The 13,864-nt window shown below is 38.8% G+C and overlaps 2 protein-coding genes across 2 annotated transcripts in view; one reads left to right on the top strand and one right to left on the bottom strand.

Moving 5' to 3' along the window:
• The window catches only part of TRPC5 (transient receptor potential cation channel subfamily C member 5), a 271,349-nt gene that overhangs the window by 164,761 nt on the left and 92,724 nt on the right, over nt 1–13,864 (top strand). The window lies entirely within an intron of this gene.
• On the bottom strand, nt 5,022–5,603 carry TRPC5OS (TRPC5 opposite strand). Its single transcript, XM_044764093.2, has one exon. The coding sequence runs from the start codon at nt 5,352–5,354 to the stop codon at nt 5,022–5,024; it is 333 nt and encodes a 110-aa protein (XP_044620028.1). The 5' UTR covers nt 5,355–5,603.

Raw genomic sequence — 13,864 nt, 5'->3', positions numbered from 1 at the left:
CTGTGGCTCCATAGTCCACTTTACATGAATATTCACGTTAAACAAAAAAATACCTCAAGATGTTTTCAGCATTTTACTAGGGTCTTTAAGATGAAATTGTGACAGGGCTAAAGAGTTCAGTGGTTTTCCTTACGTTGCTAAAATGCAGTTCCATTCTTCAGAGATGTAAATGGAGATCACTTTCGAACATTCTTTATTACCCTGGAGAGATGTCACATTTGAGACCAATGGATAGTTGTATCTGTCAATCCATGTAACTCCCAAATAACTTCAGGAACTAAAGGCTATTCTTTTTGTTTTTTTAGGGCTTTTTGGTTGGTTGGTTAGTCAGCTTGTGAGCTAAGGGTTATATAGGCAGAAGACAAACAAGTTTCAAATGCACTGGAGGGAATAGGGTCCTTGAAAATATAAGAAGTATATGCAAGAGGAAATGGCTAACTACCTCCAGTCTATTAAGATAAGCCTATCAATACAAGAACAAAATAATCAGCTTTGACATAAAAAGCAATTATTAAAATCCAGTTGGTTGATAGTGGGTTGGTTGATAGTGGGTTGGTTGATAGTGAACTTTATTGTTCAGTGTTACATAACCTCCTCAGGAACAAAGTCTTAGCCTTAAATGGAATATAATCCAGTATTTCCTGAAAGGCTTTTCATTGCTGTTTTTTCCTCATTACTATTCCTATTAGAACTCTAGCAGACTCCCAAAAGGAATTTAACTTTGTAAAAAAAAAAGAAAAAACAAGTTCAGAAGAATGAAACAAAAGCTTATTTCAGACTATAACTTTGACATGGAGTAAGATAAAGGTCTAACCTGTTAGAAAACACAGGTAAAACTATTGGATAATCTTTTCATGACACATAGACTTTCAGGTATTGTCATATAGACATGTTTCAGATATTCCTAAAAAGTCCTGATTTCATATATTCCGTCCCATTGTCAGATATATCATACCAAAGGCTTTGAAAACTCTATCATTTTATTTGTTCCTAATTGCCATTGATGGTAGGCAGAAAAATTATAACTCTCATTTTACAAACAACAAAGGACTATATTTCAGAGATTTGTTCAGGATTATCCGACAAAGCCAGAAATAGAACTTCAGACTCCTGGTACAATACTCTCTCTGAGTACACTCCACTTCTGTTGAATTGGGTCTTTTACGCCAATTTGGTAGCCTCCAAATTCACCACCGGGTAATTTAAGATGACCGCAAGTTCTCTGATTTTTGAATGAAAGTTTATTAGTTAAAACCTGTTAAAACATATAACAATAAATTGGTGTGGATCAATAGCTAATAAGAATTAGATTCAAGTGTAGTCTAATAACTGGCAGTAATAATCACACATAAGGATGCAAATATGTAGTCACAAATTCCAACACACTTTAGCCAAAGCACACAGAGATGAACTTCCTAATTCACTGCCATCCACCAGCCTATCTTCCTTGGTTTTAACACCTTTAAGTTTGTCTCAGAATTATGAGCCTGTCTCCCTCTCTATCGCTCCATGTCATACAAGAATTGGCTTTAGTGTTGGTCTTAAGAAGATCCAGAAAAGGGCTAGTTTGGATAAAGGACTAGCCACTCTCTCCATCCTCCTAGAGGAAAGATGCAGGATTTCAATCAGAGGTATCTAATCAGTGGACTGCCAAATTCGTTAACATATGTCCCTTTAATTGGGCTGGTAAGTCCATAACTTGTATCAGTTGCCAATCAGCTATTTTGTATCAACATCAACAACTCAGGGTTGCCTAATTTGCATATGACAAAAACAGGGCTTGGGTTCATAACCTGCTTAGAAACTAACTCTACACCATGGTTTTCCACCATAAACAGCTGCATAACTGTTGACAACTTATTACTTTTCTTCTCTCCCTGGAAAATACCTTCCCTACTAACGCTTGTTCCTAAGTATTTTCTTATTTCCTACACTTATTTCTTATCATTATTAACTCTATTTCTAATTCTGTTCCATAGAGCAAACATACTTAATATAACAATCTATTGCTTAGGGCAGGGTTACATCTTACCAATTCTTAAACAGATATAATCACACAATCAAAACAAACATTGCAATATATTTTTTATCTAGTCCTGAGATGCCATTATAGTACAATCTTTCCAGGTGACCCATCTAGCCAAGAGGCTAGCCAGTTTCACATATTATGAGATTGTAGTGTCTTCCTGCTTGGACTCATAAGGACCACGTTGACCATTAGTTGTTTTAGAGGCTGGTTCAAGCTTTATCTTGTTTCAAGGTCTAGAGCGGTCTCAGATTTCTCTTGATGATTTTGATGACTTGCTTGAGTTAGTATGGTTGTTTGCGTTGTCTCATTAATACTAACAGTTTTAACAAGCTCACATTAATCTGTTGTGGAATTGCTGTAAAGTCCATATTCCAGAGTTCTACTTGGAATAGCTACCCTTCAGTATCTGCCATACTTCAGGAGCACCACACCTGCCCGTACAGTTAAACTGCTCACCAAATAGAATTTGTAGCAGACTGATGGTCTCTCCTTGGATATGTTTTCTGATCTTGCCCAAGTATTTACACTTTGAGTTTTATTTTGACAGAAAATGATAGCCCAATTTCCTAAAGTCCAAATTCCTAGTGGAGAGTGTATACCTTCCTCGGCTGTTTCTAAATCTTTAATTAAGGCATAGGTTCTACTTTTAACTTTTATCCAGTTCCTCTGTTATTTTTCTTGGTTGGTACATGTATGGATTTCCTTGTTTAACTGTTAGTACTAATCTTCCTTGTAAAACTGCTCCTATTGGAATGGTGGGATAAGCTGATTATTCTAGCTTTCCCACTGCTCTATTTAAGTTAATTTGGCCTGGTCCCTTTACACTTGGGCTTGCCGAAGTGTATATCTACAGTGTATGTCTAGAGTCGCATACTCGGGGAAAGGCAGGCTCGGTTTGTCCAGTCATTGCAGCAGGAAAGTCCCTCAATCTCCCGTCTGGTATGGCTTGTAATTATGTACACTAGTTGCTTGATGATACAACTTTTTTTTTTTTAAAGATTTTATTTTTCCTTTTTCTCCCCAAAGCCCCCCGGTACATAGTTGTGTATTCTTCGTTGTGGGTCCTTCTAGTTGTGGCATGTGGGACGCTGCCTCAGCGTGGTTTGATGAGCAGTGCCATGTCCGCGCCCAGGATACGAACCAACGAAGCACTGGGCCGCCTGCAGCGGAGCGCGCGAACTTAACCACTCGGCCACGGGGCCAGCCCCTTGATGATACAACTTTTATTTCTCCTCTTTGTGCCTCTGTTCACCTCCCTAAGTCTCCTGGATCTTCATCTACTCTATAAATTTTTCCACATAGCAGTCTATCATGGAACTTTCTCATACTAAGACGTTGAGTAGCTCCATAAGTTCTTCTGCTTTTCCAAAAGGTCTGTGGTAGCTTTTCTTGATACAGCAGTCTCTTTTTCAAATTTGTTAAATAAACTTATTCTGAAATTTAGTGAAAAAACGGACATGTTTCACCTGCTAGTGCTCATCCAAATAAGACCTGGTTATATCATCTATAATTTTCCCCGTTTACCTTTAAAGATAGCTAATTATCCGCGTATGCAGACCTCATTTAGCATTAGATGCAGCATCTGTTATGTTGGTTAGCCCTGAAGTCATCTGTATTAAATGTCTTTTTAATCTCTCTGATTATAATATGCTTTAGGACTCTATCTGAATTGGTATAGTCTGGTTTCCACCACTGTGGATTAACTTATACATGTCATTTTTTCACAATTCGCATACACCATTTTATCTAGTAGTACACTTTTATGTCTTTACCTAGTTGTTGCCCATGTCATACGATGCAAAAGCCATTCTGCAGGAGGGAGGACCATAGTGTCCCTCGGCTTGTCTGAAGGGTGGCTATTCTTCCAGAAGGAAGTGACTGTACTGTATGGCATGGAATTAGCAGGATTGGTGAATTTCCTGCACATTTATTTTATCCCTCTCTGTTTTGATAGAGGGGTCCTCCAAATACTGCATTTCCTCTTCTGGTATCTGTAGAATTATTGCGGCTGAATACCAGTCCACATTTGAAGTTCATTATTGCTCCCATCTCTCGATAGTTAAGATTTCTATGTCAAGGTTGTAGGAGGTTCACAATAATAAGCCTATCAGCTATTCTTTATAAACTTAGCTATACCCAAGAAGATACAGTTTATCCACTTCTACTTGTGGACCATCGTCTCTAAGCCTGTGCCATAAGTGTTTGACTTTCCATCGGTGAATAGTCCTTGTAGGGCTTTGTCTAGCCCTCCAGTGTTATTTGGTATAATTTGCCATTTCCATTTTGGGAACAATATTGCAGAGTAGTTGTGATGTGGGTCAGCTTTTGAGGGAACAGTCCTGCATTGGAACCTCTTGGCCTCAGCTTTTTCAAAGGTTTCTCCCTGGCAAAAGTTCTCTGAAAGCCTTTCTGCTGTTTTATTATCTGATAGATGCTGCTTTTTCAGAGTTATTTCCCCTGGTCTGCTATAGCATCCTTTGGTTGACTCATTATCTCCTGAAAGCCTAGTAAGGAGTTATACCTTTTCAAGTAAAAGTGTCCCAATATTGTTCTGTTAATGTGAATGTATTCATTATAATACCATCCCAGGGGATATTCTCCTTTTGGTTTCCATTCATTGTAGAACAGTCAAACTGGGTCCAATGACGTGATAGAGTTCATCAGGTCTTCACTCCATTGTTAGGTGAGGAGTTTCTTTTCTTTGCTATTGTTTGCTCCTGTTATCAGAAATCCTAGCAGGAGAATAAGTACAGATAAAGAAAGAACCATATAGCAAAAGTCAGAACATTTTATAAATTCAAAGAAGAAAAGAGCCCAGCCTCTGCTGGAACTAAATCAAATATTACTTGTTCTATAAGGTATTAGTAATGAAATTAGTAAATGTGCAGAACTGGGAGAAAACTCACATTGCTAACAACATTCAGAAAAATCAGAATATATCTGAAACAGGGAAATGATCAATTCTCACATTCTCAAGGGGGAAAATTAGGTCTTATTCATTTTTTAAGTCCTCATTTATCCCAGAGAGTATGTCTTCAGATAATTCACCTGTGTCTAACATAGCTTGATCTATATCAAACATTAGGTCTTCATCTTCTCCTGGCGCAAGTATTGATTCTAAATCTGAGAGTTCAGCAAGGTCTGGCAGTGGAGCTTCCTCGAAAGGAGATGCATTTGCTCCTATCGGTTCTGCTCTATCATTTTGCTGTACACAAGGAACTTGTTCTTGTGAAATCAACTGTAAAAGCCCTTCAGCTATTCTTATTAACTTGGCTACACAATCAACAAGTCCATCAATTAGAACAGGGAGTGACACAGACTCCATGGCTCAGTGCTCTTCTGAGTAGATAAAATATTACTAAAAGCTATAGCAAATGGGCCCTTGGTGACAATGGATCCTTTTGGGCTAGCAATGGTTCAGCGGTTGGTTTGGTCGAAAAATAAGACTGTTGATAAGATTATGATAATGATTAAGTACAGAATGAGGCCAGTGGTCCTATAGCACTTTTTGATAAAGTTGGTGAACTTCCCTCAAAATTTAGATATGGTATTCTTGTTCGTATTGGTAGTGAACTGCTATTTCAATGACCATCAGACAGATTGCCACAGCCAAGAGAAAACAGCAAAGCAGATCTAATAATAGAAAAGAGAAATATAAAGATTAGTATCCTTTGAGGCTTTACCCATCCTACAGGTTTTGGCTCTAGCATAAGGTTGAGAGGGTAGCCCTAGCTATTGCTCCCCCATCTCTGATGGCCTTATGAGGATCTACCACCCATACTCTGTCCTTTACACTTCTCATGTTCTTTACCTCTTCTAAGGAGATTTGAGAACAGTGAGCATAAGTAGTTTGTATATCTTTCTTGAACATCTCTGTTCAGGAAGAAACATTCACTCAGTCTTTCAATTAATTCCATCTTTCTTAGAACCTTTGCCTCATTGCCATTTATATCTGGTGCTGCTAAATTCCTTCTGTGTTTTTAATAATCCATTCATTAAAGTTTCCAATTGTCCCAGCAGCCTGGGGAATTTATGGTAAATGAAAAGTCCCACATTCTCTGTCTTTTGCCAAATTTTGGACAACTTCTGTTATAAAATTAGTCTCTTGGTCATTTCCTATTACTGCCAATATTCCATATCTAGCAGCTCGTTCCTCCAACTTCGTTCAAAGCCATGGTTGTACCATTCTCATCTGCATGTCTAGGGTGCTCTGCAAACCTTCTCTGTGAGTAAGTTTACACTTCTGTAAGGCAATATTCTTTGTTTAAAAATCTATAGATTGGCCCAATATAATCCACCTGTCACATCTGTCTGGTTTACCACCCCCCACTTCCCTTAAAAATGAGTTTGTTGAGTATGCAAGTTTTTAGTAATTTGATATATCTCTTACAGCTTACTTACTCGTTTGATTCAGTTTTTTTTCACTGTCTCCTCTGCTTGCCTAGGACGTTCATGTTCATATGCCTTGAGGCTTCACATGCCCATTCTGCAACCTTAAATTGAACTGACAGGGGAGCTGAGTGCGGACTTGGAGTTTCCCAAGACTGCAGAGTCTACATTAGTTTTGGGGGGCAGGTTGTCTCCTCTTTTATTCTAAATAAGTTATTCTCTCTTTCTGTTCCAGTGAGCTGGTACGTGTCCTACATGAATTGCTGAATTCCTTTCATTGATTTCTTTCCATATCTCTCTTCACCAGATTGTTTTTCCTACAATAGTCTAGTCTGTAATTTTCCATTTATTAAAGCATATATCTCCAGTCCATGGCTGATCAGTGTAGCTATATACCTTTGGCCATTTGTTTTCTTGGGAAAATAAACACATTAAATTTCTAGTGACCAGTCCTTCAAATTGGGCTTAATTCCTCTCTCCAGCCTAAGCCAAGCTTTTCCTAGTGGGAGTATTAGGAAGTAGCCACCCATCTCACTCCTTTAAGATACTGCCAAATCTATCACTGCTCTGTTTACAGCAGTTCTGACCAGAGTGAAGGCCCAGCAAGCCACAGGCTTTACCTCCCACTAACTGTACTCCTTAGATCTTTATTGGAGAACAGAAAATCATCAGTCAGATGGTCTGTGATTTTCACATGGAGCTTACTGGTCTCCAGAGAGCCTGGTTTGACCCACTCAGTTATATATCATCTCCACTTAGCATAAGTCCTGTCAAAACCACACATTTTGGGGCTAGCCCCATTGCCTAGTGGTTAAGTTTGGTGCACTCTGCTTCAGCAGCCCAGGTTTGGTTCCCAGGTGCAGACCTACACTACTTGTCTGTGGCCAAGCCGTGGTGGCATCCCACATGCAAAATAGAGGAAGACTGGCACAGATGTTAGCTCAGGGCGAACCTTCCTCAAGCAAAAAGAGGAAGATTGGCAACAGATGTTAGATCAGGGTGAATCTTCCTCAGCAAAAAACAAAACAAAACAAAACAAAAACTATTTTTTGTCTAAAATCTTCATAGTAGACATGCAGTTTGTCCTGATGTCATGTTGTCACAACCATGATGACCAGAAAGCATGACTTTGGTTGGAGGCAACTTTCCACCTGAAATATGGGAGAATGGGTACTAGTGGCATAGCAATTTATTTTATTAACTCAAAGGATCTCTGCATTTTTTTTTTGAGGAAGATTAGCCCTGAGCTAACTGCTGCCAATCCTCCTCTTTTTGCTGAGGAAGACTGGCCCTGAGCTAACATCCATGCCCATCTTCCTCTACTTTATATGTGGGATGCCTACCACAGCATGGCTTGCCAAGTGGTGCCCTGTCTGCACCCAGGATCTGAACCAGCGAACCCCACACCACTGAAGCGGAATGTGTGCACTTAACAGCCTACCCACTGGGCCGGCCTTGGATCTCTGCTTTTTTGATTAGAGGAAAAAGCAGTCTGGTGGAAGGAAATAACGGAAAGAAATCCTGAACACAATTTGGTATTAATGTAGAGCATGACTCAGCTCATCAGAAGGGAAACACAGGAGAAAGGGATGTGTTAAACATTACCAGAGAGCCCCCTCACATTTTTCAAAGGAAGCAATAACCAACTATTATGGTGCTCAGAGCCCAAGGGCACAGAGGGTGACAGGAACACACTCACGCAAAATCTGTTTAACTTCTGGCTTCCCTTTCACCAGGTTTTGTTTTCTCTCTCAGCTTCTCTACCTCCCTCTAGGACTCTTTTATTCTTCCTCTTGGTCTATATACTTCCATCTATTCACCTACGTGTTTCTTTCTATTTCACTTTCTCTGTATCTCCATCTTCTACTATCCCTTTCCATCATCTTTCCTACCATCTCTCTCTAAACTGGGAAAAAGCTAAAAATAAATTATATTCCATTTATCAACTTGATAGTGTATTTATAGAGTTTTACACTATAGAATCTAAACATAAAAAGCAGAGAGGTAGGACATTTCATATTTTGTTATCTTATAAAGACAAATGTAGTTACTTATTACTTATGCAACTCGATTTATTTTTTCTATCACTTGATCCCCTTAGATGGGAAAAAAAATTCCTGACCTAGCCTTAACTCTGTTGACCATTGTGCTAGCTATTCCACAATTCCTATCTTCAAAGTTTCTTGGAACCTAGGAGCTGGAGGTTGCAGGAGGGCAGGGAAGGTGTTGAGAAAATGCTAAGTAGTGCAGTGCTAAGAAAGACTAAGCGTATAGCACCTGCTTATTCCAGTTACCCCAATTCCCAAAGCAACCAACCCCTGACACCTTAGTTTGCCTAAAAGGGTATTTCGGGTAGTTTGTGCCTAGTCCCAACTCACCTTAAGGGCCTTTTTATTAGACGTTCTCTTTGCCTGGGATCCCCCTGAAAAAAAGCAGTTTATTGTCATTCCGGTCTCAGCTTAAATATCATCTCCTCAGATTTCTGACCCTCCAACCTGAAGAAAGCCCCCTAATCATCCCTTTCTCATTATGTATGCAGTGCATTTTTGCATTATGGCACCTATAATTACCTCATCTTTTCTTGTTTATTTATTTGTTTTTCTGTCTCCAAACCCACCCCCACATACATATAAACTAAAATGCAAGCACCATGAGATTAGGAAGCTTGTCTGTTTTGTTTTCTGTTGTGTTCTCAAGGCACAGAAGGGAGGCTGCCACATAGCAGTTAATCATTAAGTGTCATTGAATAAAGGAAGGAAGGGAAGGAGGGAGGGAGGAAGAACTTTTAGATCTTTCATTCAGTGAATATTATCGTTTCAATCATGCATGAGGATAGCAGGGGATACAAATATAAACCAATTCATCAAAGCACACAGTTAATAAAATGAGCAGCCGATCCACAGATTAAGAGAAAATATTTACGAAACATATATCTGACAAAGAACTTGTAACCAGAATATAAACAGCCCCTTCAACTCAATAATACAAAGACAAACCAACCAATTAAAAAATGAGTAAAAGATTTGAACAAATATTTCACAAAGGAAGAAAATAAGTAGCTAAAAAGCACATGAAAATATATTCCACATCATTAGTCATCAGAAAAATGCAAATTGACATCACAATAAGATACCACAACACACTCACTAGACTGGCTAAAATTAAAGACTGACAACACCAAATGTTGACAAAGATGTAGCGCAACCAGGATTCTCACACGTTGCTGGTGGGAGTGTAAAATGGTACAACCACTTTCAAAACATCTGGCAGTTTCTTATAAAACTAAGCAAGTCCCTATCTAGTCCCAGCAATTCCACTCCAAGGTATTTACCCAAGAGAAATGAAAATTCACAAAATGACTTTTACGAGAATGGTTATAGCAGCTTTATGCATAACAGCCACCAAAAAAAAAAAAGTGGAAAGAGCCCAGATGTCAATCAAAAGGATAATGGATAATCTGTGGTATATTCATACAATGCGATACTAATCAGCAATAAAAAGAAAGCCACTACTGATAGGGACAACAGCACAGGTGGACATCAAAAACATTATACTCAATGAAAGAAGCCAGATACAAAAGAATACGTACTATATGATTTCAAAATTCATATGCAACTCTAGAAAATGCAAAATGATCCATTGTGGAAAAAATCAGAATAGCACTTGCATCTAAGGGAGTGGGAATGGATTAGGAAGAGGTAAAAGAGAACTCTCTGGGATGATGGTAATGATTACATTTTAGAATTCTGAGTCATAGAGGAGTATGCGTTTGTCAAAACTCATTGAATGGTACTCTGAAGATTTGTGCATCTCACTGTATATAAATTTTACTCCCCCCAAAAAAGTAACCAAGCACAATTCTCAGCCTCAAGAACTATATCTCAGATGGGATGACATGGCCATAAATAATTATTCTGATAAATGCTCACATTTATGGAAGACCTATTATGTTTCAAGCACTGTGAAACCCACTTTTCTTGCATTAGTACATTTAATCCTCAAAATAATCCTATGAAATTACAGATGGAAAAACTGAGGATCCGAGAAATTAAGTAACTTGCCTATGGTCACATGGTAATTAAAGGTGTAGAACCTGAAGTCAGCCCAGGTCTGACTCCTAAAGTCCTATGCCAGAGGGCACAAATTCAAGTACCTACAGGAGCAAAATTTGTCTTATTCGGGCCACAGCTGACATCTCATTGTAAACAGGAATACAGTTGAGAATGTTAATCTCATTTGCCATCCTTGGAAACCGGCTGAATTCCAAGATGGCTGTGAGGACCAAGGCGGAGAGAGAGAGAGAGCCTGATCAGTCCCCTTAGGGATCCCCATTATTTGTGATGGAAATGTGTCCATTTTATCTGCTCTTCCACTGACCTACTGAATGGGCCCAAACACTCAGAAACTATTCACCAGTGACAGAGCTGAGATGGATGAGAGGGTCAAGGTTTTGCCTAGTAAATGTTTTCTGGACTTTCACTTTCAAGCGAGATGTGAATTCTCCCATCGCAACTAAAAAACCACCACCAAAAAAAAAAAAGAAAAAACGGATAAACTGCAAAATTGATAGGTTTAAAGATATCTGCAACCTTTGGAAACAAGGACAAGAGTAACTAAGATTTCAGAGAGGAAGAGCCCTTCCTAAGTGAGCTGATAATCACGGTCTTTTTTCTTCCCCCGAGATATTTGCTAATTCTGGGAACAAGTTGAAGATAAGGTTTGGCCCAAAGGCAGAGGGTCTCTACCAAGGAACGAGAAATCTGCATAAAGTTTGAGGCTAGCATAATGGATTGTAAATTTAAGAAGCCTTAAACGCAGGGGTAGCTTTACTCACTCGAAGAAGTTAGCTGAGTTCTAGGCTGGCGCCCGCGCGGAAAACGCAGAGTGAAATGTCGTAAAGTATCGCAGTATTTCTGAGACAAATTCTCACTAGAGGGAGGGGGACTGCCGCAAATACGCTGCTGGTTTCTCGCTCAAAACGTTACCTAGAAATTGAAGTTGGGAGGGCATGGGGAGGCTGACTCAAGAAGCTCAAAACTATTCCCAAAGGGGCTTTGGGCAACGAGATTCTAAAACTTATAAGGATATATAAAGGGCTTAGTATAGCCAAAACATCTTGAAGAAAAACAAAATTGGAGGACATACACTCTCAGATATCAAGACTAGCTATATAGCTGTAGTAATTGTGACAGCATGGTCCTGGGACAAGGACAAACAAATAAACGAATGGAACCGTGACCCTTACCTCACACCAGATACCAAAATAACGATAATAATAAAAATAATAGTAAAAATAATGATAATAATTTGAAATGGATCATAGTCCCAAACATGAAAGGTGAAACAATAAATATTCTAGATCAAACCACAGGTGAATATCTTCATGACCTTCAGTAGGCAAAGGTTTCTTATTTGACATAAAAAGTATTAATTATGAAAGAAGATTGACAACTTGGATTTCATTAGAATTAAGAACTTCCATTTATCAAAAGCACCTTAAGAGAGTGAAAAGGCCAACCACAAGGTGGGAGAAAATATTCATAATACATTTATCCAACAAAGGAACTGTATTCAGTATATACATATGTTTTTAAACTCCTTCAAATCAATAAGAAAAAGACAATCCAACTTTAAAAAATAGAAAGAATTGAATGGCTCTTCACAGAAGAGAACATCCAAGTGGCCTACAAGCATATGAATAGATTTTAATCCTTATTGTTCATCAGGAAAATGCAAATTAAAACTACAATGAGATGCACAAAACCCCACCAGAATAGCTCAAATTGAAGAAACTGAGAATACCAATCATTGAGAAGAACACAGAACAACTGGAACTCTCACACATTGTTGGTGAAAGTGATTACTGGTACAACTAGTTTGGAAAACCGTTTGGCAGTATCTACTGAAACTCAACATACGTCTATCACACGACCCTGTGATTCTAATCCTAAGTACATAACCCAAATAAAGGAGTACAAATATCCACAAAAATCCATGTACAAGAATGTTGAAGAAATCAGATGCATAAAGGTACATATCATATAAATCCATTTTTATAAAATTTAAGAACAGGCAAACGAAACTATAGAACAGAGGTGAATGCAGTGGTTACATCTGGGTGGGGGGTTATTGACTGGGAAGGGCTATGAAAAGCCTTATGGGATGCTGGAAATGTTCTATGTATTCATATGATTACATATATAAAAGAAAAAGCATTCAACTATATACGCTATATATCAAAAAAAGTTTTATTTTTAATTTCGGATCTCCTTCCTATAAAACCAGTAAGGACAGCAAGATAGTGATGAGAGTCTTGCCAGAGTTCGGCAAGCCAGTTACCACAGCCAATGAAAATAGAATGAAGTCTGAAGGTACAGAGAGGGTCCCTTTGGCCTGTGTGGCTCTCTACTTCATGGCAGTGCTAAGCAGAGCAAGAAGCCCTTATAGCTAGACAGAGTTGTAAACTGATGCAAGATGAGATAACCCACATCTTACGAGTCCCTCAGAAAAACAATTGGAGCAGGGGCTGTGCCATCGATCCAATAACTAGGATCTTTAACCCCATAGATTTTTACCAATCTCACTCTTAGGATATTTTCGTCAGTACAACTAATCAAAGGCCACCATTTTTCTTTTAGCCGATAGTCCTACCCTGCTGTTTTGTGATGCTCATAACTGGCAAACTGGCAATAAATGTCTAACAGTAGGATGGAAAAGGAGCAAAGCAATCCAAATCCTCTGGCTCTATGTTTATAGGCGATAAGCTTCTCTGCATCAGGCAAGGTAAATTAGTTCATATCCAGGGGGAACAGAGGCAGTTATGTGGGAGAGATTAAAATGTGCCTTTGGTGAGGCTAGGTGCCGGTTTCCTATTTACAAACAGTAAATTTTTCCATGATGCTCCCTTCTCTAGTGCTGCAGTACCGTTTGGATACATGCATTCAATAAAAATTTTTTTAAAAACACCCTCAGACATTACTTCCCATTGCCTTCCCCACCCCTGAGGAAAACATCAAGAGGTCCTTGTCCCCAAAGAGCAAGTTTTATCATTTTGACATAGCAGGAGCTCTCTGGGGAGGAGGGGGATGACAATGAACAAAGCAACAGGATTTACCCTTTAAACTCCTTTTTTAATAAAAGCTACAAACCTTTGCCTAAAAAAAAATGTATGCAATAAGGCATTCGCCTGTTATAGGATCTGACATTTAAAATTCCCATGAGCCATCTTTAATTTATCAAGAAAAAAAAGAAATAATTGTGTGGTTGAGGAGCTAAACATGGCCCCTTCTTAAAAATACATGAAAAATTCAAAACAGAAACTCAAAAAAGGGGGAGTAGGAAACGTCCTTATGGTCAATTTAAACCGAATTCTGAATTTCTTCCCTCTTCCTCCAGATTTGCTCACTGCTGCAGAGAGAATCACTTGCTTACCCTTCAGTAAAACTT

Source organism: Equus asinus, chromosome X, assembly GCF_041296235.1.
Source record: "Equus asinus isolate D_3611 breed Donkey chromosome X, EquAss-T2T_v2, whole genome shotgun sequence".
In the NCBI taxonomy this organism is placed as follows: Eukaryota; Metazoa; Chordata; class Mammalia; order Perissodactyla; family Equidae; genus Equus; species Equus asinus.
The sequence above is the reverse complement of the archived record's forward strand: the minus strand, read 5'-3'. Positions and strand labels throughout refer to the sequence as shown.

What these genes read in the sequence shown, in the direction of transcription:
- TRPC5OS (XM_044764093.2), bottom strand. Translation starts at nt 5,354, where the DNA reads ATGGAGTCTGTGTCACTCCCTGTTCTAATTGATGGACTTGTTGATTGT.